Genomic DNA, 22894 nt, shown 5'->3' with positions numbered 1-22894 from the left:
TTAATAAGTAGAGAAAAGGAGGCTACCACCCTAAAAGGGCATAGGACAGCTACCCTACGGAAGGGCTCCCTTCTACGTATGTATGTATGTATGTATATTCTATTATGGCCATGCACCATCTAGGGTATGGGCCGTTACAGAGCGCTAACTAAATACTTCCTGCCATCAACATGCATGCTCCAGTTCAGAAGCCAACTATGAGAACTATATATCTATTACCTAACACCATGCTCAACCAAGGAAAAAATAAAGGAAAGTAATGTGTTACTATTAGAAGAAAGTCGGAGTTTAGAGGTAAGCCCAGGTAAGTAGTTTTCGACGCCTCGTGTTCGCAGGGCTATTCCAGCGTTGTGCGCTTCTTAATCGGCGACGCACCAGTAGAGGCACGTGTAGAGGAGGCTCGCGGTATATTCGGCAGGTAGTTATATATTAGCTAGTAATACAGTAGAGTTCAACATGCCTGCTTATCTAGGCCTCTACCCCAGTTTTCTAGTGCTTTGGTCCCAAACTATAAGCAGTTAGCTGCCACCACTAATTGCGGGGAATTTCACTAGTTCTTTTAGATATCTTATAACGGTATTACCCAAGTACCAGTCTACCCCCCAGTAGTCTGTATAAGAGTTTCCTCCTAAAGTTGGTACGCTTTCGCACGGCTTAGGAGCCTTCCATAGCCTCTAGTTTCACGCCTTCTTTATTATTTCCGCCGGCGCAGGCATAAGCTGCCGTTTCTAGGGGTTACAACTCCTATCTTTGCGCCTACTAACGTAATCCTATAGAGGCGTCGTAGCTGCATCCTATAATATAGTTAGGTACACCTTCTACGGACGAGGCCGAGCTACTGCCTCTCCCGCCTAAGTAACTCCTATTTGCTTCTTAAGCATATCTCACCAGCAAGCTGCCCTAGAGGCGAACGGTTCCGTCTATTAATATACCGACATACGCATCCGTTCTCTCAAGCCACGTAGTAGTCTCTCTAGCTAGGGTATAATCCTACCTGCCTATTAGGTGTACTAAAGGTCAGAGCCTAATTAAGGGATAAGGTCCTTAGAGCCAGTAGTGGCTACTACGTACTATGCCCCGTAGGAAGCTAGTAGTAATATAGGGGCGCAATACCCTATATACTACTAGTTCCCGTTTTATATTGCCTATAAGAGTCTCCTTATAATAGGCCAACCATATCTTATAGGAGGGGGGCCGTAGAGACTAGGTCCCGCACCAGGCGACCTACTCTCCCCCCTCCTACTAACTAAGCTTGTGTCCCCCCTTTTTATAAGCTGGCCTGTGTCTCTAACTATTAAGTCCTTATCCAACTGGCCTGTGTTTCCCCTACAGCCTCCCCCATATATATGCATCAGGTTGCGTGCACCACGCCTATTAAGATCCTCCTGTGAGTCGCCTTATGCATATACGCATTAGGTTGCGTGCACCACGCCTATTAAGACCCTCCTGTAAGTCGCCTGTAAGTCAACTATGAGTTAACCGTGAGTCAACTATAAGTCGAACGCCATAGGGCCGTTAAAGCTGGCCTGTGTTTCCGCTGCCTAGAGCTTTACCCGTGTTTCCACCTCGTTAAGCCATCTAGTCGCTATTCGGTCGCCGTCGCGTTGCCGTTACGTTGCCGGCACATCGCCGTTGTCTAGGTCGCGCGCACCACGCCTATTAAGACCCTCTTCTAAGTTACCTGGGTGTATTAGATACCAGATAGGCCCTTATAGAGGGGCCTTAATAAGTTCTTTAGGCAGGGCCTTAACAAGTTCTTTACGGTGGCCTTAGGGCCTTAATAAGTTTCGTATAAAGTATCTACAACGCGTTAACCTTAACAAGTTCTTATAAAAAGAGGTTCCCTACACCCTTACTATATCCTCTCAGTCTCAGAGCTAGTGCAAGCCCAAGGGTGTCCTGTTGTACGCCTAGGGCGCGTCTACGTCAACTAGCTGAATAAGGCCAGTTTCGGGCCTGGCTGCGAGCCAGGTAGTCGTACGTCGGGCGGTTTTCATATCCCAGTTTCCCTTAATGGCCCCCCTAGATGGTATGGCAGGAGCCCCAAGCGGGGGCAGTAGGACTCCTGGTGTTGTTGAGGGCGATGTACGCGTCGCAGGCTCAACACCACAGAGTCGCAACACCAGCGCGCTGCGCGCGCTGCGACGGCTCTCCTCCATCGCCTCTGCACTTAGCCATCATAAGGAATGATTTCCCGATGATGTTTCCACCCGCGGCGACGTGGACGCGTGCAGTAGGGCTTCGCGGGCGGCTCCCTTCTACAAGGGGGTACCACGAACGGGTCGAACGCCCCCCCTGTCAAAAACCGTGCGCAATAGAGAGTATCTACACCTGATCCAACCATACAATTTCTTACCGAGATCACCACTTAGTATGGCCTCCATTTGCAGTAATTACAGCCTTACAGCGATCGCACATCTAATCTATATACTTTTTAAAGTCGTTTAACTCTAATTTCTCCCATTCCTCCTTAATATATTATCGCACTTCCACCTCTATTTTAGGAAATTATTTACCTACTTAATACTTTAATAGTCGCCAAACATTCTTAATCGGATTTAAATTGGGTAAATTAGTAGGCCACCTTATCCTTTATATGTCGTTACACTCATATAAAGCTTTTATAGCGTTAGCTGTATAGGAAGGTACTCCGTCCTCTATTAAGATTACGTTTCCCCTGCCTATATATTACTTTACCTCTCTTTTATATACGTAGATTATAGGAACTATGTGCTCTCTATATACGTCTCCTAAGATCTTACCCTATTTTTTTTAAACACCACTAATTTGCCCTTTTTGTAGAGAGAGATTGTTCCGTATATTATCTAAGCACTATAGCTATAGAACTTAGGAAAGCAACAGCTGCTTAAATACTTCTCCTTCGGCTGTTAAGTTACGTATACCTTACTAAAGCCACCTATTATAAAGGAGGCTTTATCTATTTATAAAATCCGTGCCCATATCTAATTAGGCCAGTTATAATATACTAAGGCCCACGCAAGACGATCCTGCTTATATGCCTCTATAAGAAGTAGCTTCTCTATTATAACACAACGGTAATATTACTCCTTTTTAAATGTAGTAATAAGTATATATCTACAAGCTTGTATTCCCTCTAATTTAGCAACCTCTTTTAATAGCATATAACGGTAGTATATATTAATTATAGCTCGCGTAATTAAACGTTTTTAAATAGGAGTATTAAGTATATAAGGCCTACCTACAGGCTTTTAAGGAGTCTCGCTATATAATATAATGGCAGAGCGAACAGTTATATATAAAAGCCGTAAGGAGGAAGCAATTTAAGTGTAGTTTTAAGATCCAAAGCGATGCAAAGAAAAGATATGGCAGCGTTCGCGGTAGGTAAGATGTGTATTTGGTATTCGATTTAGGTCGACATTTTAACGTCGCGGAGGGTAGTGGCTACGGTTGGCGCGAATAAGAGCAGGTATTACGCTTAGAACGAGTATACAAGGATAAGATAAAGAGTTTTGCATACAAATAAGGTAGAAATCTCTTTTGTGGTGGTGTGAGAGAATTTTCAACTGCAGATACTCCGTATTGCGCACCGACACTGACAGGGGGGGCGTTCGACCCGTTCGTGGTACCCCCTTGTATAATCTTTTCTCTATACCGATACTAGTTAACGTATTCTACCAGCGAGCCGGCCACCCCACCGAGCCGGCCACTTCAAAACACACCAAAAAGTCGAAATTTTAATCTTAAATATCTCAACCACTACTTAATAATAATTTCTAAAATTTTAAATATAGGCTCTTATATACCAATTTTAGTATATAGTATAATATTAGAGCGTATAAGTTAGTGGTTATTATAATATAGAGTTTGGGGGTCAAAAATAAAGGTATTTTTTAATATCTCAACAACTACTAAACTATATAATAATAATAATAATTCATTGCTTAACGTCCGATTTGGATCTCTATTAGGCCCACGCGGACTACTCCTTATTTATATATGGGGAGAAAACTCTATTTAAGAAAAATAAAAAAACCCCGTAATCTATCTCCCCGCCTTTTAGGACTTGCCTACTTAGCGCCTATAAGTCGCCTATAGTGCTCTACTACCTTACTGTTTAACCTCTTTAGGAACTACTGCTGCCGTAACAAGCCTACGGACGCGCTAGTATTACAAACTTTTACTTTACTACTGTAGAGTTACTAGGGGGCACCTACTGCTCGCCCCCTTACCTTCTATTACCATTTCCCTTATAACCCAGAACTAATTTAGCATATTTTAACTAATAAGCCACTAGGTAACCGCCTTAAGGCCTTTTTATATTAAGAGCAGTATATTATAGTTCTCTATACTAGCTACTAAGAGTATTATTTCTTAATTAGTGCNTAGGGGGCATAGNAGTATTANNTNTTTTAGTGTNTGTCTTAGCTAGCTATATTCGCATCTTAGGCTACCTANTANGANACCTACNTAGTAAAGCNAATCTTTTAGTCCTATTATTCCTATTCTTAAGAGTGTTACTATTATATTTTCTACCTTTATTAGGCCTTCTCGGAGCCCTTAGGTATTTACCCCCTATAGCGTTAACTATACTATAGCTTAGGTTTGTCTTACCTAAGTTAGCCTCTATACCTTTAACTCCTATTTACCTCTCTAGCGTTAGTCCAACCAGTATTATATTACAATAGATAGTTTCCTAGCGTTCTTACGTGTTCTACTTTAGCTCCTTTCTTTATCTTACTATTATCTTTACTAACCTCTTATATATCTCCCTTCCTCCTCTATATAGGCCTGGGCCCTAAAGCGATACTATTCTTCTTTTACTTTCTTTACCTGTTTCTCTAATATCTCTTCCCTACTTTAGGGTTATTAGTTTATTCTCCTACGGGGCACCCTAGGGTCCCTCTATAGTTTACTTAGGCGTATTTTAATATACTTTATAATATTAGAGTTACGTTTATTTTGCGTTTTTTATATTATAGCGGCTTTAATATATAACTGTAGGGGGGGAATATTAGATTCCTTCTTAAGCAGTACTGTGGCCGTTTGCTTATACCCGCCTATAATACTCTAGAGGTAGGCTGTTTAGACCTTTTAAAGTAGTTTAAGGAGTAATTTTAGGGGGCCCTTCTTAGTTTCTCTAATAGCCTAAATACTAAATCTATATGTTATGGTTAGCCAGACGACTGCTATATATAGTAGGCGTAACCTCTAAAAGTATAGACCCTATATAGAATTAACAATCCTAGATAAAGCAATAAACTATACTTGGCCTTTATAGGCCGCTTACGCTATATATACGCTCTACCAGAGCTTACTGTCTACCTATACTCCTAGTACCCTTAGGCCCTAAACTGGTTAACCCCTAAAGCCTTAGATGCGAATTATATACTAGAAATCTGTAAATTAGTTACGTTTTCTTATAAAATAGATTAGCTAGTATTTCTCTGGTAAGAATTAGACTCTATAATATCTTGCCTATTCTATATAAGTATTATAGGCTTTCTCTAGTGTTCTATAATTCTTTACGGCTATTGGCCCGTATATAATTAGGTTTATGTTATTAATAAAGCCTATCCCCTAGGTCGCCCCTTCCTTAAAGGAGTCGAGCAGATTACTTATAAAGAAAAGGAAAAGTATAGGCGAGAGGGGTAATCCTTGTGGTATTCCTGTTACAACTGCAATAGGGGGGCTCTAGTATCCGCTAAAGACTAGTAATGTTTCTTTCTGGCCTATAAACCCTTAGATAAATTATATAATCCATTCTAGGAAGCCCTTTGCCCTAAGGATATACAGGAGACGCTCGTAGGGTATATTGTCGTAGGCACTACTAATATCTAGGCTAAGCATTGATACTACGAAGTCCTTTCGCATCGCCCATGCAGATTTAATGGTGGCAGCGAGTAGCGTAAGTGCTGATAGTGTTGAGCGGTTCTTTCTTGCCCCCATTTGGCTTTGTGGTAGTAGGGCGTGTTCCTCTACCGTGTCTGCCATACGTTCCGCTATTACCCTTTCTAAGATCTTGCTAAGGGTGTACTAAACTATATACTTTTATATTATAATAGGTACTAGAATAGGCATTTAAGAGCTTATATTTAAATTTTTAAAAATTATTATTAAGTAGTGGTTGAGATATTTAAGATTAAAATTTCGACTTTTTGGTGTGTTTTGAAGTGGCCGGCTCGGTGGGGTGGCCGGCTCGCTGGTAGAATACGTTAGTGATATTGTTAAAAGTCAGATTATCGTAATATTACACCAAAAAAGGGTCCGATCAAGGGGTGTAGATCGTAATGTAGAGACTATCGTTGTAAGGGAGTTTTGACTGTGCCTTGCAAGCGCACAGTATCTACACTGGATGGTGCACTTGACCAGTCGTTAGCGAAATTTGATGCCCGCATACGCGCACATACAGGAGGCAAACGACGCCAGATAAGCTGTAGCGGACATTATCGGATATCAGCTCCATCTCCGAATGCTAGATCCGAGCTGCGCGGACCAATCCATTTTAGGAAAGGTTGGCTTGTTGCTGGATATCCTTTAAAGAGAGCCGTCGTCTTTAACTCCCGCCGCAAAAGTCTTGAAATTCCTAACACCGTACCGCACAACTCATCCATAGTTATATGTCCCTGTAATTATAGCAATAAGTTCTTTTAACCATCTTGTATTACTCAACAAGCTAGAATGAATTCGGGTCCACCCCCGGCAGTGCAGGGGCCAATTGCGAGAAAATAAGCCCTAGCTAGATCATCAACCATATTTATACGCATCGCTGAAGGAGCAGGAAACACCATTAATAAGGATCATACCCTGGTGCCAGCACCCCGGCTTTCAACACATCCGCTGGACGTGCGCACCCAGTTACTTTTTCTTATATCTTGCCTCAGCATCGTAATCAGAATTTGCTTCCCTAGACTTGATCCCCAATACAAATTTCTATATTCAGTCTCTCAGGCCGCAGATTTTCCTGTTTCTCGTATTCCCTTATTCTACCAAGTCCAGCTCTGCTTGAATCAATTGAATATCGAGTCTTCAATATGACTCCCACACCTACCCCTCTCGACGAGCCCGTCATTGCTGGCCCAATTTACATGTACGACAAGTCCTTCGTGATCGAATTCCTGCAACCTCATCCATCCCGCGATGCAACGTGAGTACCTCAGTCTTCTCCGATCACATGAAGGCTCTCCTAACATACCGCCTCCAGCGTCTTGATGCGCGCAACCTACATCCACACGCACCCGCTCTGCAAAACCGGCAAAGCCCACCCGCAGGTACTCCACTCCCAGAACTTAAACCCCACCTCCAACCCCCCAACCCCACCCCACCTCCCCCAGAGCCTCTAACAACTCCACCCCAGTCCCCACCCCTCCACATCCACTTCGACCAATCCGAGACCTTCCAAGTGCTCAGCGGCAAAGTAGGCACAACGCAAACCTACGATGCCGTAGACCGGATCTGGACAGCCGCCGACGCGCCACAGGAGGTAACACCCTGGACGCCACACAACTTCTGGCCGTGCGCGGACGCGGAGGAGGACACGACGATCCTGGTGTGGGCGCACCCGGAGAACGTGCCGGAGCCGATGGACTGGCTGTTTTTCCAGAACCTGCTGTGGCTGATCAGCGACATTTCCGAGGGGAAGCGGAGGCTGGATCCGTTTCAGATCATGTTGTTGCAGTGAGTTGTGACTGGTTTGGTTGTCTTTTTCTTGTTTGCCTGGCTGCCGCTACCTTACCTTCATTGCTGGCTCATCTTCGTCTTGCCTCTGCTTCTTTCTCCCTTTGAACTACGGGTCTATAGGAGACGGGAGACGGCGCGTTACTGATATCTTCAACAGACATGTCTCGGCTACGGCGCTCGTCTGGTTCCCGACGGCCAAGTTCTTGGGCCCGCTGCGCTGGTGGGTGCCGTGGAAAGTGCAGGGCGCGTTTGCGGCTGTTGCGCGCCTGCTGGGTTATCAGCCACTGCTTGAGAAATACACGCCGGCTGCGGAGTGGGCGAAGATTCAGCAGGCGAAGAAGACGGTTTGATTAAGGCGAGGCCGGGAGGGGTTGTGAGGTAAGTTTAGGATCTGGAAGAGACTGGAGTAGCTGGATAGAGTGACTCTCGTGCTCTTCACTCTCTTTTTATATTTTGAAGATAACGCTGGGATTGGTGGAATAGGAGCGGGCAAATTGACAGACTATGCTGAGTTGCTCCGTGCTAGCTTTATATCCACTCGTTCTACTACAACATTAATGAATCTATTTTGGTATGCTAAGGCGACGTTACTAATGTCTTCCGAACACGTGAGTGACCCCCTATCCTTATTTTCGCTAAGATGTGAAAGTAAGGGGGTTAAGCAGAGACTACCTAAGTCAGAAGCATCGGAAGCCCAAGAGAAGTAGTTGTAGAGTTGGATATTCAGCTCCCTATTACTACATAACGCGTCTCGTATCTCTATGGATCCTAGTCGTCAAATCTCGTCAAATCATATGGTATACAACATACAAGCCTAGCCCAAAAGAGCCGAGAAAATGCCAAAACCGCTCAAAACGCCACCATCATTACTCACCTCCTCTACCCAACAGCCCAGAAGCAGCCCCACCTCTACTTCTTTTTCGCAGCCTCCGGATCCTTCTGAAACGCCTTACACCACGTGATCCACTCGGCGGCCCCCTTCTTCATCAACCTCCTCAAATCCTCCTTTGCCTCCCGCACCTGCCACGCCTCATCCTCGGCCTTCGTCAACTTCTCGATCCGCCCCTTACTATCCTCAACCTCGAGCTCCCACTCGGCACGAGGCACAGGCTTCCAGCCAATCGCCTCCAGCGCCGCCGCCTCGGTAACATCGCCGCTCATACCGTCGAGCTGCGGAAACATGGCAAACTCGCGGCGCAGACACTGCATCTCGAGATACGCGCGGAGCACCTCGATGTGCGGGGACTGTGCGAGGGAAAGCGCGATGCCGGGATTCTTCTCTTTGCTCTTCTCCTTGCCCTTCTCCTTCTCCTTGGCCGACCTAACAACCGCCGGCGTCCCAAACGAGTCCGTATGATGCCCGCACGTGCACCCGCGCACCTCCACCACCTCTTCTTCCTCCCCCTGCCCCCCCGCCCCATCCCGGCCCTCCGCTACCTCCCGCTCCCGCTCCTCCCCCACCGCCAACCCCTTCGCCACCCGCTTACTCGTCCGCGCCCCGCGAATCGACGAGTGCGCCCACACCGCACTGACCTCCATCAGCCCGCCGAACGTCAGGATCAAACTCACGTCCACCGCCGCGGCCAGCGGGAGCAGCGATGACGCCACCACGGCGTCGCGCTGCGAGCGGGCGCGCGTGCGCAGGAGAGAGGCGGTGAACTCGGCGCGGACGGCATCCGGCGACAGCGCGAGCGAGGGCGGGTAGACGAGCTTCAGGGCCTCGAGGCGCTTGGGGGGTTTGCCGCTTCGGGGGCAGCCGGTGAAGGCGGAGGTGGAGCTGGTGCCAGATGCGGTGCGGGCGGGGGAGCGAGGCGGGGGCTCGATGCCATTCGCGTTGAGGCCGCTGACGTCGCGGTCGTGCGAGTTGCGGGCGGGGGCGTCGAGGCTGGCGATCGAGTTTCTGGACGGCGAGGCGGGCGGCGTGCTGCTGCTGCTGCTGCTGGGCACGGCAGAGGCAATAGCACCGTCGGAGACGCGGTCGAGGAATTCCAGGTTCGAGGTCTTGGTCATCGACACGCCTTTCCCGATCGCGCGCGTCGCTTTGGCTTTCACGCCTTTCCAGGTGACCGCGGACGCGTTGCTAATGGTTGCTTTGCGCACGTCTTCTTGCCACTTGCGCTGCGTCTTGTGCCAGTGGCTTTCCTTCTCGCCGGGCGCGGGCTTGGAGAGTGGTGGTGGGGGTGGCGTGTAGATTACGAAGCGTGTCGGGATGTCAGCTGCGTTGATGCCTTTGAGGCGCGGTTTTGGCAGCGGGATTAAGTATGCGGTTAGCTTGCCTCGTTCCCGGGAGTGGGTGAGGGTTTCGGAGGATGAGAAAACGGTCATGCTGGAGGTCGAGTTGCTGCGGGCCGAGGGGTGCGGGGGGAGCGTGAAGCCGGCTTCTGCGGCTTTGGAGGCCCGAGTGGTGCTTCCTGTCGTTCCTGTGGTTTGTGGGGTGACAGGGGTTTGCAGTTGGAGTCGCGAGTGCGAACGAGGTTGAAGCGGAGGCGGGTACAGTGCCGAATTCGTGGTTGAAGCCGACGACACAGGACTCAACATCGGACTCGGAGGTAGCTGGATTCTGGCAGGATTTCGTGGAGGAGGTACTACTTCGGGTAGATCTGTATATGTGGATTCGACGAGCTGCGGGCTGTTTTCGCAGCTATACTCGACTGCTGCAATTTGAGGTGCAACATCCTCAATTTCGTATGGTGGTGGAGGTTCATCGTGCGGATGTTCCGGCGCCTGCACAGACAGACGACGTGAAAAGTGATCTAATGGATTTTCATCAATATGATGCGAATACTGATCGTCTCCAAGCACGTCCTGGACCGAGCCGGCCCGGTAGACAATTGGGTCTTGTGGCTGGATAGAAGTCATGATGCAGAAATTTGGAGTGAGATGAGACTGAGGAAGGGAAAAAAGGCTTCAAGGATTTAAACTTCTGAAGGCGGCTTATATATTATCTACGACATGCCCTGCAATGCTCGCAGCCGTGCACCCGCGGTCAAATCAAGGCGTTGTGGTGGTAGCCGTGCGCTACGGTGAGATGACGAGTCTTCGTGCTGCGGCCGAAATCACTGGAGCGAATTTTGCTTTTGATCGTGTTACTCCCGATGACCGCCTTGCTGCCTGCCCAGACCGCTCCATGGGGAACCGTGAGCCAGTGAGGTAGAGAGAGGCGGGAGGCGGGCAGTGCAGCATGCGTCGCAAGCTCGGCCGTCAGCTTTTGAAATCCTTCAAGATACAGTACTGGGACTAGCCTCGGGTCCGACACTCTCTTAATTGTTTAAAGAGACCGCATCTGCATTTAATCGGCTCCGATTGAGATTGATTTCTAAGATTGATTTTTGAGACTTGCACAGCTTCTGTGCGCTGCCGGGGTGCCGAATGATGGAAATGCAGGCGAGTTGCGGTGTCGCGGGTGCGACAATAAACCGACTTGGCTCCGCCTCGGGCCATCAACATTGCCGCAAGCAAAATCCTAGCGAAATGAGGTGTTGAGCCTCGAAAAGCCAGAATTAAGACTGCAAAGGGTCGTGGAAACAAAAATTAAAATTTCAGAAATGGGAAAACTGCAAGAAAATCTGTATAAATCAGAGCTTAAATATAAATAGAGGCGGTGATGGTGACGGGTAATTTATATCCTTATTACAAATTTGTACTTTTAATATGTCACCAAGGACCTTTAAAAGATCTTAATGGACCTACACAAAATATCAACCCGACTGGGAGCTATGCCAGCCTAGTAGAGGCCAAGAAACCAAGAGGCTGTCTGAGGATATTTGCAAATATAAAACCCCCAGACTTAAATCTAAAGAATATTTTAAAAAAAATCCCCATAAGACAACGTATGTGATGGGGCTATGAAGCTGCCCCTGGTTATGAAGGTTTGCAGGTTTTGCAAACAAATTTTATCTATGCGCTTGCTTTGTCTGTGCTCCGACGCGCTTTTCAAGTACTGATGTTCAAAACCTTCATAACCAGGGGCATCTTCATAACCCCATCACATACGTTAGTGGAAATGGACGCTTAAAAATAACATGCGGATCGTTGGTACCCCCCGACGAAAATTTTGACCCGAGTTTATAATTAACAAGCCGATTAATTAACCTAAAACTTTAATTTAGAGCCGTATTGTATAGAGCTTAATTAACATATACTAGTAGGTATGGATTTGTTTCGTAAATCCTATACCTCCGTCGTGCTTTATAGCAGGGGGTAAGCTTTAGGCAGAGCCTTGTGCAGAGCTTTAATAGAGCCTTGCGTAGAGCTTTGGTAGAGCCTCGTGCGGAGCTTCGTGCAGAGCCTTGCGCAGAGCCACGTGCAGACGTGCAGACGTGTAGACGTGCAGCCATTTGTTCTGGCGATTAATTACAGAGACATTTGTAGAGACGACTGTATAGGCAATTATATGGGCGTTTAATTAATCGTTTATACGGGCGATTATGTAGACGTTCGTAGAGCCGTTTATAGAGCTGTTTGTGTAGACGATTATAGAGCCTTCCTAGTATATCAGTGCTGCATATTAGTAGAGCTTTAGAGCTCCGTATTAAGCTTTAAGTAGAGTTTCGAGTAGAGCTTTAAGCTCAAGGGGGAGACCCCCTTGGACCCCCCCCCTCCTACGCACTACGTGCTCCATTTACCGCGTAGGCAGAGCTCTTGCAGAGGCTTTAGTAGAGCGTTTAGTAGAGCTTTTGCAGAGCTTTATATAGAGGTTTATATAGAGCTTTTGTAGAGCTTTTGCAGAGCTCTATATAGAGCTTCGGTAGAGCTTCGTGCAGAGCTTCGGTAGAGCTTCGTGTAGAGCTTTAGTAGACCTTCGTGCAAAGTCTTATGCAGAGCCACATGCAGGCGTTCACACGGGCGATTAACTGCGGGGACGTTTGTAGAGACGATTATATAGGCAATTGCATGGACGTTTAATTGATCGTTCGTATAGGCGTTTGATTGATCGATTGTATGGGCGTTTAATTAATTAATTAATTGTATGGGCGTTTATACGGGCGATTGTGCAGACGTTCGCAGAGCCGTTTATAGAGACGTTCGTGTAGACGATTATAGAGCCTTCCTAGTATATCAGTGCTGCGTTTTAGTAGAGCTTTAGAGCTCCGTATTAAGCTTTAAGTAGAGCCTTAAGTAGAGCTTTAAGTAGAGTTTTAAGTTTAAGGGGGAGACCCCCTTGGACCCCCCCTGCGCACTGCGTGCTCTATTTACTGCGTAGGCAGAGCTCTTGCAGAGGCTTTAGTAGAGTATTTAGTAGAGCTTTTGCAGAGCTTCGTGTAGAGCTTCGTGTAGAGCTTTATATAAAGCTTTATATAGAGCTTCTATAGAGCTATATATAGGCGTGCAGATATTCATACGAGCGATTAATCGTAGAGACGTTTATAGAGACGATCATATAGGCAATTGTATAGACGTTTAATTGATCGTTCGTATGGGCGTTCGTATAGGCGTTCGTACGGGCGTTCGTACGGGCGATTATATAGACGTTTATAGAGCCGTTCGTAGAGCCGTTCGTAGAGACGATCGTAAAGACAATCGTACGGCGATTAATCGTATAGACATTCGTACGGCCAATTTTAGAACCTTCCTAGTATATTAGTACTGCGTGTTAGCAGAGCTTTAGAGCTCCGTATTAAGCTTCAAGTAGAGCTCCGAGTAGAACTTTAAGCTTAAGGGGGAGACCCCCTTGGACCCCCCTACGCACTACGTGCTCCATTTATTGCGTGGGCAGAGCTCTTACAGAGGCTTTAGTAGAGGCTTTGGTAGAGCTTTTAGTAGAGCTTTTGCAGAGCTTCGTACGGAGGTTTATACAGAGCTTTTGTAGAGCTTCGTACAGAGGTTTGTGCAGAGCTTTTATAGAGCTTTAGTAGAGCTCCATGCAGAGCTTTAATAGAGCCTTATGTAGAGCTTTAATAGACCTTGTATTTAGGCTTGTTTTTAAAGGCCTTATAAACAACTTTATATAAAGCTTTGAGCAGAGCTTTGTATAGGCGTTCGTGCAGGCGTTCGTGCAGGCGTTCGTGTAGACGTTTATATAGGCGTTCGTACAGACGTTCGTACGGACAATTATATAGGCGATTGTAGACGTTCATAGAGACGTTTATAGATACTCGTAGAGACGTTTATAGATACTCGTAGAGACATTTATAGACACTCGTAGAGACGTTTATACGGGCGTCTGATCGATTAATCGTATAGACGTTTAATTGATCAATCGTATGGGTGTTCGTACGGGCGATCGTGTAGACGTTTATAGAGCCGTTTGTAGAGCCGTTTGTACAGATAATTGTACAGGCAATTGTAGAGCCGTCGTAGAGGTATTTATAGAGACGTTCGTCGAGACGATTGTGAGACTTCCTAGTATATTAGTGCTGCGTGTTAGTAGAGCTTTAGAGCTCCGTATAGGGCTTTAAGTAAAGCTTTGAGCAGAGCTTCAAGCAGAGCTTTAAGGGGGAGACCCCCTTGGACCGCCCATTCACTGCGTGGCCAGTACACTAGGTAGGCAGGGGTGCTGCAAAGCCTTTAGTAGAGCTTTTGGTAGAGCTTTTACAGAGCTTTATACGGAGCTTCGTGCAGAGCTTTTATAGGGCTTTGGTAGAGCTCGATGCAGAGCTTTTACAGAGCTTTGGTTGAACCCAATGTTTTGAAGTTCGTCACGTGTATTCTGCAAGTAGATACCGCCCGCGGTTTTTTTTTAGACCAATTAAAAGCAGGCTTGGCAAAGTTTGAAAATTGGAACACTGAAAGTATAGACCACTCGTACCTCGGGTCAATGAACAGGCAAGAGCATCAGGCCTGACTCGTTTCCTTGTCACGAAACACATGCTTTGATTTCTAGGAGGCCCGTCAAGAAATCTAAGTACTTCCCTCCACTTAAAGATTGCATAGAGCCTGAAAAGAATTCTAAGAAAATGGGCCTGCCCAGATTCCCTTTCACCCTCTACTACATTGAGAAATATAGAGATACGATGCGAAACATACTAAGTATCCCTAATTAACAGTGTTGATCTACTCATTCAAATGCGCTCTAATAAGTTCAGATCATAATAAAAGTCTGACTTTGCGGCCCCCCCTCGGTGTCACAGCCTTTCACTGCTTCGCCATCCATAAACCCATGAACATAACATTCTCCGATGAACTCATGTCGCTCGCTGTCCTTGGCTCTAATGACATACAAAACCTGTCCGCCGAACAGTGCACAAACAGTATCGTTAACCTTGGCGGCGGCAGGACCAATCCATGAAACCACTTCTAGTCCAAAAAAATCTACGCCCGGTGATAATTCGACTTAGGTCTAGCAGCATCCAATATCTCTTCTTTTCGTCCTTATAGCTCATTGTTGAAGTATCGCCAAACACGAGGGTCCAGTCGACCGCAAACCCACGCCTTAGCTCACTGTCAATATGAAGGTTGGCATTCCCTCTGTCTGCCAAAAGCGTTCGGTTAAATGCTTGATCAAGTGACTCTCCTGTAGGAGCATAGCTGCCCTCGGGGTCGGATGGTCTCCAGGATTGTTTGATCAACGGTACGCAAGTTGGAAAGATCTCTTCGCAAATCGGTAACACTTCGATAATCGTGTCTAGAGTAAGACCGCAAGCGTGAAGAGAGAGACAGTCGACTCTCGCATCTATAGCTAAATTCCCACTTGCATTGTACAAATTCGTGGCGAGGGGTTCGTCCGTCTTGGTAAACTTTTGAAAGGCAAAGGGACAGTAATTTGCCCGCCAGTCGGGAACCCAGGATGGTACTGCCTTATGCATAAAGTACGAACTCTGAGAGTCTTCGGCGGGCCATTCTACGTGTCCGAGGAAGTCCAATTCATGTCCGTTGGATGAGGAGAGGAGAAACCGCGCAACACTAATGTAAATAGCTCCTACGGATTTAGAATAGTCAGGCAGTATATCTGCTTCAGTTACATTAACAGCGATTCCAAGTGAGGCGAACACCTTGTCCCGAGAGTCTACACATTCGTAAGATCGGATATGCTGGAGCACTCGTAACAGAGGCATATAAACGCCGGTTTCACGTTCAAACCGGAACGTGTCAAGTTGAAATGCATGTGTTCGTGAAGCAATTCCATGATCAAAGCCTCCGTCTGTTCTGAGTGTGCGGCTTACATTAGCACCAGTGTAAATTTGAAACGTCGTGCGGAAGCATTCCCAGTTCGCCATGCGGTTTCCGCAAAAAAAATAGCTCCGAGTCGCACCTATCAAGGTTGCTTCTTGCACGACCCAAGATCTTCTCCACCACGGTCGCCGCAACAGTAAGTCGAGCGCGCGCCAAGCACGACCTTTGTCTGAGTCACTGAGACTATTGAAAACAGAATTGGTCGACAGCATAATAGAGATTACATAATCGTAACTTCTATTATTGCAAAACAGGGAGATTCGGTCGAACTCGGCCTTCCACTCCACCATCTTATCCATAATAAAGTCACTATCGTCAGCAGATTCTCCTAGCCATATTGCAACACGCTCGGCGGACCGATAGATAGCATTCATCAGACGGACTTGAGAACTCCGTTCACGAATGTCTCCTTGGTTTATACAGGCAGCGTCTGCCCAGAGCATAAGATATCTGCCTCTAGCATACCCACGTAAGGCAGCAAGTGCATCCGCAAGGTTCTTGGTGATGAGCAACGAACAGCCATTAATGGTTACAGAGTGATCGAAGACCGGAGCCCCCCAGGTATACGATAACGCAAGATACGGGGGAGCTTTGTCGACATCAGCATCTATTAGCGTGCAGGATGGAGTAGGCCCAGGCAAGAACTTAAGAAGCCGTATTACTCGATTACCAGTCAACTTCTGATAAACGGAGCTGGGCTGGCTGATAGGATATAGCGTCGCTGACGTGGAATCGATGTCCTCCGATAGTGTGTTTTCTGAATTGCCGTGATATAAATCCACTGTAGTGTCATCCTGTGATTTACATCTTTCGGTAGAAGGTAAGCCAGTAGCACTGCTGTTATGTCTGCCCCGGTGCGCTGCCTCTTCGAGTTTAGCAGCCCTGTGCATAGCCTGGAATTACTCCATAAGTGGAGGAGCTAATAATACGTAGGTTTCGACTGGACTGCAAGAAATAGGTGATCGTGGGAGCCGGATGATTGTAGCGACTGCACAAGCCAAATTGTCGACCGGAATTTGAGACTATATATTATCCTAATTGGCTGCCAATAGGACCGGTCTTTTTGGTGCCAATTGGCGGTCAACACAAATATCCGTGCGAGCCCCGTTCTTGACCAAGGCAGTTTGCACAAAGTCAGCCCTAAAACTTTAGCGCCTGAGGCGCTGTCGTTGGGCAAGCCCCACTCAAAACCTCTCGAACGCCGAAATCTCCAGGCAATACGAATACCAGGTAAACCAAGGTTTCAAGGAATCTTTCTCAACCTTTCCTCCTTTAGTCTTACTGAATTCGGACCGCTCGGCATATGTTACCGTATAATCTGCTATACGCAAATTACAATACGAGTCTTGGCTTTGCTGTATCCCAGCCTTAGCAGTCAGGCTCTTGAAGATTCCAATACCAACCTACTTTGTCCTTGTCCGTTTGGTAGTCTGGCTGGTCTCGGTGGTAGTTAATTTGTCCTCCACTAACCGGCCAAGATCTCTCTGCGCCCTCTGGATATCTTTGTCCTCCTATCACCGCTGTGCAACGTCTGACTGCACGAGGTAGTTCAGCAGGCCGACACCAGCCCATATTTGAGAGCACATATACTACTAGGTGCCTGGGCGGTACATATTTCCTGTTAAGGCTATCTCCTAAAGGCTTCGCAGACACCTCTAAACCCCCAAAAGCCTCGAGTAGGGTGGTTTTGGGCAAGCTGCCTCAACTTACGTAAATCTAAAAATACTCCACATCAGTTCTCACGGATCGGCAACGACCTCTCAGGGAATTGATGGTCCTTTCGCGATGTCCAGTCACGTCGTCTCTCAATCGATGGTAGCTCTCTCCTCACATTCATGTCAGAATTTATTCTCACGTGTCTTAGCCTGGCGTCGGCCTTCCCACAGAACATCTGCGGTTTGACGTCAAAAAAGTCCCATTTCGTCATATTAAAGAGCTAGGGCGAGGCCATTTTGCAATAGTAGATGAAGTAGAACCGTCTGATGAGCGTGTGTATCGGTTGTTTGGCGATCAACCCGGCCAAACTTATGCTCGAAAAGTTCTTAAAGTCTCACGAAGTCAGAGTATGAATGAAGTCCTGGAAGAGATTAGAATATTAAAAACATTGCGCCATCAACATGTCGTTACACTCAAATTTACCTACGAAGAAGCTAAAAAGGTTGAATGGGAGAAGACTACTTTTGGAATCGTCATGGACCCCGTAGCGGATTGCAATCTTAAGGAATATATAGAAATGTTGGAATCTGGTGGGGGACAGAAGATAGGAGACAAGGACGAATTCTGGAGTCTACATCTTTGGTTAGGTTGTCTTGCGAGAGGCCTGGCTTATCTACATTCGATGCGCATCAGACATAAGGATATCAAGCCAGCCAATCTACTAATTAAGAAGGGTCGCATTATGTATTCAGATTTCGGCATATCTCGAGAATTTGCGGACGATGATATAGATACGAAAACATACGGGCCGCCGGGCAAAAGAACAGAGATGTACTGTGCCCCTGAAGTCGCAGCGGAGCAACCACGAGGCCGTAAAGCCGATGTATTTTCTTTAGGTTGCGTGTTTCTGGAGATGTTAACCGCCGCCTGCAGCATATCTTTGCAAGATTTCGCCAATTGGAGAGGGCCAGAGGGAGCCCGTGCCTATCACCTTTATCCGGATGGTATCCTGCGCTGGCTATTCTTTCTCTACCACATCTCAAATGTACGCGGCACTCAAGACTACTGCTATGCGGCTCTAGAACCAAACCCATCAAATAGGGTCAGCTCTGAAGACCTTGCACGCTGGATCGCCTGTCGCCGAGATTGTATACCAAACTGGCATGGGGACAGAGGCTGTTCGTGTCTAAGCCAAGAACCTGTTGGCAAGTTCTGGATGACAACCATGTTCGGGAACCTGCCTTGGAAATCAGCCTATAGCGATGGAACAGGTATTACCTGGGAGATTGCAAGAAACCAGTGGATTGTCAAGTCACAGTGGAATCAAGTCGATCGCTCCAGGCCTCCAACTTTCATGCAAGTTATTGCACCCTCGCAAGCACAGCAATTTTCTTTTGTAGCAGCAGATTTTTTCTTCGGATAGTTAATACGAACGATTAGGTCAAATATAAAAAACTGCAAGGATTTTATCAAAGAATTAATTGTTTGGTAACATAATTCAACCTGTAACTTAAAGCGGCGGCAATCCTACTCAGAAACAGTGACTAATATTCCTATACGTATACTTAATACTGTAATATCTAGCCTTAGATTGTGATGAGTCCGCTTGCAAGAAATACTTCAAACGGAGAATTTGGATCAATGTTGAGATAAGCTAGCAGGAGTCATTCAGCATAGCGGTAGTATTCTTTCTCCAAAGAAAGGTTACAGCATGGTAAATGACGGTAAGGTTTTCTGTACTCATTACAACAATGCTAGAGAAAGATGAAGTAGAGAAAATTTGGCGCGCTGCCCTTCCAACCACCCTGACACCCCGCAGCCTCTCCCTCAGACAAGCCCCCTATGCAGCGCACCAAGCTGCCGGATCCGAATCCCTCAGAGCTCAAGCAGCTTCGGTGCCGGCCAATCCGCCGCCTCACGAAATAACACCGGCAGCAAGACCCCGCAGAATCCCAGATTAGCCAGATCTCCGGCCACCTTAATCGCCGGCCTGGGTTCCTGGTTGGTAACCAAGACAGGACAGAAACGAACTAATCTTCCACACGCTCGACGGCCCACTGCTCAAGCACCACGCCGCGCAGCGAGCACGTGGCGTTACAGAGTAGCGTGGCCCAGCCTGCGAATACCTGGTAGTCGTTCGCAACTGCGGTGGAAGGCTTCTGCGGCGGTGTAAGCGGGCCTGCAGAGGCTCAGATGGGTTTGGCTACGGAAAGGTGTTGCGGAGAGCGGCAGGAGCTAGCATAGGCCTAGCGGAACCTTAGTATTACTGTATCTTTCCGCTTCCGCTGAGTTGCGCTGTAGGACTCATGGAGCGCGAAGCGGAGAAGCACGAGATCGAGGGGGGTGAAGCTGGATGCGTGCTGGGACGTGTGCTGGACGAAACATTTGGGAAGTAGCTGCGCAGGCGCGAACAGCGGAGTTGGATCATCAGGACTGTGCAGTGCGGGGACCAGCCTGTCTCCCTGCTGTGTGTAGCCAATCAGGTGTTTGCCTATGATATCGAGAGGCTCTGGAGGCAAATTTGGAAAGGAAATGCCATAGGCCATATGCTCTGTAAGAGCTGGAGGACCGAATCTACGGTAGATGAGTTTACTAGAAGCTTTCTAGCCGGGTTCGCTGTCAAGGATAAAGTCCGAGTTCGACCTGCGGGGCGGGTCCTAAAAAGCTGGCGGAACCGTCATCGTGTGGTTATATTTTATAAAGCCTGTGGCTCAAAGCTATATTAGCATAGGTAATTGGCTCCAGGTGATACATGAAAGATGGAAGAATGCTTACAAGAGACGAGGTCCGCTACGTAGCTGTGAAGGATATATTTCGAAACTCTGGAGGCTTGAACAATATCATCAATGATTTGCTCTAAACTACTACCTAATCTCAAACATCTCATAATCAATATTCTCCGTGTTCTTGATTCCAAATGCTTCTCCGTCCATCATCCCATGAATATAGCATTCGCCAATGAAGATAAAGTAAGGCGTATCTTTCACCCGCCGCAGTAAAACCGGAACACTACATCCACAAAGAATACAAACAAAGTCACCCTTCTTCACCCCCTTCGGTTTTGACGGCCCCAATCCAATAAAACTATGAGCCTTCGTCTTAATGAGTTTGCGGCCCCAAATGACAGACTGCAGGCGCTCGGTGAACTCGATTAATATAGAGCTGTTGATCCTTTCAATGATCTGTCCGGTATTGATATCATCATCTCTGACTCGCTCTTGGAGAAGATTAGTGCAAGCAAGCTCGTAGTAGGTGGGAGGGTTCTCTCCGCGGGGCCCACGATCCGCCACCATAGTGCGCCAGAAGCATTCGCGCTGCGACTTCTCGCCGGATAGCCACCCGCCAAATTTCATCCAGCTGTCAGGAATGACGCCGGATCTTGCCGAGTCTTTAGTCCGGGCAACCGTATCTAGAATAAAGCCTCGAATCGATAGGCTTGGAACAGCTGCGTTCTTGCTGAAGCTCCACTCTCCAGGATACTCTCTTGACGCACTGTACGTTCGAACTCCTTGTTTGGGAAGCCCTACTAGGGTATCTGCGTGCTTCCGGCTGAGGAAATTGTCCAAACGAGGTCCGTAAGGCGTGTAGTGTACTGTTTTTATCCAAGAGGGAAGGTTCGGGCACCCTTCAGGTGCCCAAGGCCGACAGAGGATATCAATGGAATGAGACTTTTTCGTAGTGAATTCCAGGAAGTCTCGGCAAACCTCGTAGAAGGATTTGTCGTAGTTGACTGGGTATTTGTGGACTTTAAGACCGAAGACTACTCGTTTCAGGACAGAGGTCACCTCGGGTGTTCGGCCTGTGACTATTGGAACGGTCGCGGCGATAGTGGTTGGTGAAACGAGAGTATCCCCGTGGACTGGGTCAACAACGGATCCTGATGTGTCCTTTGCAAGCGAAAGCACCGCATAAATGATATCGTGGGGTACAGTAGCCTCGAATGGCGTCAACGTAGACACTAAGGATTCAAGAGAAAAGAGTCGTTTTAGGACCAAACCATCGTCCGATCTGCGAACTAAGTTCGTCGTTACGTTGACAAGTCGGCTCGCACTCAAAGCTTTTACATCCCCCAGATAGTCTGAATGATGGTTATGAGCAACTGATTCCTTAAACTTCCTTCTGACACGCCCAGCCATTTCTTCAAAGAGTGCAACTGCATCCGCAAATTCTGACCACTTAATTTTGTATGCTCCGCAATGCAATGTTGCTTCCTTGGCAAGTGCAATCTCTTGGACCACCCAGCGCCGGCTAAACCAAGGACGACGCATAAGGTCTGTTAGGGCCTCCCATTCCTCACATCTGGTGTGCTTTTCAACGAACTGGTCAAAACTTTTCAGGTATCGAATTTTTTGCATCAACGCCAGCGCTATTGGACTCTCGTGGGTGTCCTCTCCAAGCCACACAATCACATTGGTAGCTGCGCTGTAAATCTCACCCATCAACGGCACTTGGGCGCTCTTTTCAGCTGGATCGTTTTGATTGATACAAATTGCGTCAACCCAAAAGCGCCGGGGCTTGTGCTCGTGACGTAGTTCCTTTAATGCGGCGAGTAGGTTTGAAGAAACCACGAAACGGGCAGTGCCGCTCTCAGTCCGAATCTTAATCATGGGAGGAGATGTTAGATCGTTGGACGAGCTCTCCTGACTCCATACATATGAAAGTGCTTCGTATTCTTCGTTCTTCCGGAATACTAGGCTGCATTCGATATTTGCTGCTTTATTGCCTCCATGAAGGATTAGAAGCCTGATGCCAGCGGTTTTTAGGAATGGATCGTATTTATATTCCGGCTCGATATCCGTAGTCTCTTCCGACTTTGGGGCCGAAGGCTTCGGCGAAGAGGAAGAAGTGGAGTCAACGTCTAATCGGGGAACAAGTCTGTCCCCTAATTTTCTTTTTTTGTATATACGTCTCTTGGATTTGTGATTATTCTGAGGACTTAATCCCCTAGAAGAATCAAGTTTACTCCTTTTGCGCTTGTTTGATTTGATAATTGCTGCCGTTTGATCCATCGCGTGGCTGTAATCACCTGGGGGGCATGTAAGTACGAGAGGATTGTGTGGGTCTTTAATAGATTAATACAGTGGTGGGTTTTATCGTTGTACTGCTCCATGTGACACTATGTATGTCTGCGGCGCTCCAGGGGTCATAAATTCGTATGGATTATTACCCAATTTCTGCAGTGGAGAGGTTAAGTTTGTCCTTCAGGGAGATATCTTGGGCCAAAAGGCTGCATAAAGTGTTTTGCAGGCATGAATCTGAGTACGTTGAACGCTATCGGTAGATTTGTGTTGCGCAAAAGGCAGCAGCGGTTCGCAAGGCTCTTATACTCTAAGGAGGCTTGTGGCTGTTCTTCAGCCTTGCATGAATCTTCAGCCGTAAGCGGCCGAAAGTATTAGCCCTTGTATCCACCCTCAAGCCACAGAGCTTGAATAGGAAGGTAGTAGGATTCAATGTCAAGGGCTGGGTT

At 47.2% G+C, this 22894-nt stretch overlaps 6 protein-coding genes across 6 annotated transcripts; 2 read left to right on the top strand and 4 right to left on the bottom strand.

The window, feature by feature from the left end:
- Positions 1 to 6561: 6561 nt before the first annotated feature.
- K441DRAFT_708826 (uncharacterized protein) lies at positions 6562 to 8245 on the top strand. The gene is made up of 4 exons (XM_067653808.1): positions 6562 to 7126; positions 7184 to 7250; positions 7337 to 7656; positions 7817 to 8245. Exons 1-4 carry the CDS (start codon positions 7014 to 7016, stop codon positions 8007 to 8009), a joined length of 693 nt encoding a protein of 230 aa, XP_067497860.1. The 5' UTR covers positions 6562 to 7013; the 3' UTR covers positions 8010 to 8245.
- Positions 8246 to 8568: 323 nt separating this feature from the next.
- On the bottom strand, positions 8569 to 10197 carry K441DRAFT_589094 (uncharacterized protein; the record flags this gene model as incomplete). Its single annotated transcript, XM_067644748.1, has 4 exons — positions 8569 to 8724; positions 8767 to 8961; positions 9121 to 9403; positions 9566 to 10197. 4 exons carry the CDS (start codon positions 10195 to 10197, stop codon positions 8569 to 8571), a joined length of 1266 nt encoding a protein of 421 aa, XP_067497859.1.
- Positions 10198 to 14487: 4290 nt separating this feature from the next.
- K441DRAFT_669122 (uncharacterized protein) lies at positions 14488 to 16037 on the bottom strand. The gene has a single exon (XM_067650102.1). It carries the CDS (start codon positions 15813 to 15815, stop codon positions 14856 to 14858), a length of 960 nt encoding a protein of 319 aa, XP_067497858.1. The 5' UTR covers positions 15816 to 16037; the 3' UTR covers positions 14488 to 14855.
- Positions 16038 to 16080: 43 nt separating this feature from the next.
- Positions 16081 to 16746, bottom strand: K441DRAFT_621246 (HET-domain-containing protein; the record flags this gene model as incomplete). Its single annotated transcript, XM_067645964.1, has 1 exon — positions 16081 to 16746. A coding segment is annotated over exon 1 (579 nt), but the record flags the coding sequence as incomplete, so codon positions are not given.
- Positions 16747 to 17450: 704 nt separating this feature from the next.
- K441DRAFT_311829 (kinase-like protein) lies at positions 17451 to 18998 on the top strand. Its single transcript, XM_067641106.1, has 2 exons — positions 17451 to 17586; positions 17636 to 18998. Exons 1-2 carry the CDS (start codon positions 17557 to 17559, stop codon positions 18848 to 18850), a joined length of 1245 nt encoding a protein of 414 aa, XP_067497856.1. The 5' UTR covers positions 17451 to 17556; the 3' UTR covers positions 18851 to 18998.
- A 1098-nt stretch (positions 18999 to 20096) lies between these two features.
- K441DRAFT_311834 (HET-domain-containing protein) lies at positions 20097 to 22556 on the bottom strand. Its single transcript, XM_067641107.1, has 2 exons — positions 20203 to 22556; positions 20097 to 20131 (listed from the first exon to the last, which is right to left on the bottom strand). The coding sequence occupies exon 1, from the start codon at positions 22434 to 22436 to the stop codon at positions 20292 to 20294; it is 2145 nt and encodes a 714-aa protein (XP_067497855.1). The 5' UTR covers positions 22437 to 22556; the 3' UTR covers positions 20097 to 20131; positions 20203 to 20291.
- Positions 22557 to 22894: the final 338 nt, after the last annotated feature.

The sequence above is a fragment of the Cenococcum geophilum genome (genome assembly GCF_001692895.1).
Source record: "Cenococcum geophilum 1.58 unplaced genomic scaffold K441scaffold_68, whole genome shotgun sequence".
NCBI classification, from domain to species: Eukaryota; Fungi; Ascomycota; class Dothideomycetes; order Gloniales; family Gloniaceae; genus Cenococcum; species Cenococcum geophilum.
The sequence above is the reverse complement of the archived record's forward strand: the minus strand, read 5'-3'. Positions and strand labels throughout refer to the sequence as shown.

Coding starts and splice junctions, on each gene's coding strand:
- K441DRAFT_708826 (XM_067653808.1), top strand. CDS start 7,014: ATGACTCCCACACCTACCCCTCTCGACGAGCCCGTCATTGCTGGCCCA. Junction 7,127..7,183: donor CATCCATCCCGCGATGCAAC/GTGAGTACCTCA, acceptor TACCGCCTCCAG/CGTCTTGATGCGCGCAACCT. Junction 7,251..7,336: donor CCGGCAAAGCCCACCCGCAG/GTACTCCACTCC, acceptor ACTCCACCCCAG/TCCCCACCCCTCCACATCCA.
- K441DRAFT_669122 (XM_067650102.1), bottom strand. CDS start 15,815: ATGGCGAACTGGGAATGCTTCCGCACGACGTTTCAAATTTACACTGGT.
- K441DRAFT_311829 (XM_067641106.1), top strand. CDS start 17,557: ATGTCCAGTCACGTCGTCTCTCAATCGATG. Junction 17,587..17,635: donor ACGTCGTCTCTCAATCGATG/GTAGCTCTCTCC, acceptor CACGTGTCTTAG/CCTGGCGTCGGCCTTCCCAC.
- K441DRAFT_311834 (XM_067641107.1), bottom strand. CDS start 22,436: ATGGATCAAACGGCAGCAATTATCAAATCAAACAAGCGCAAAAGGAGT.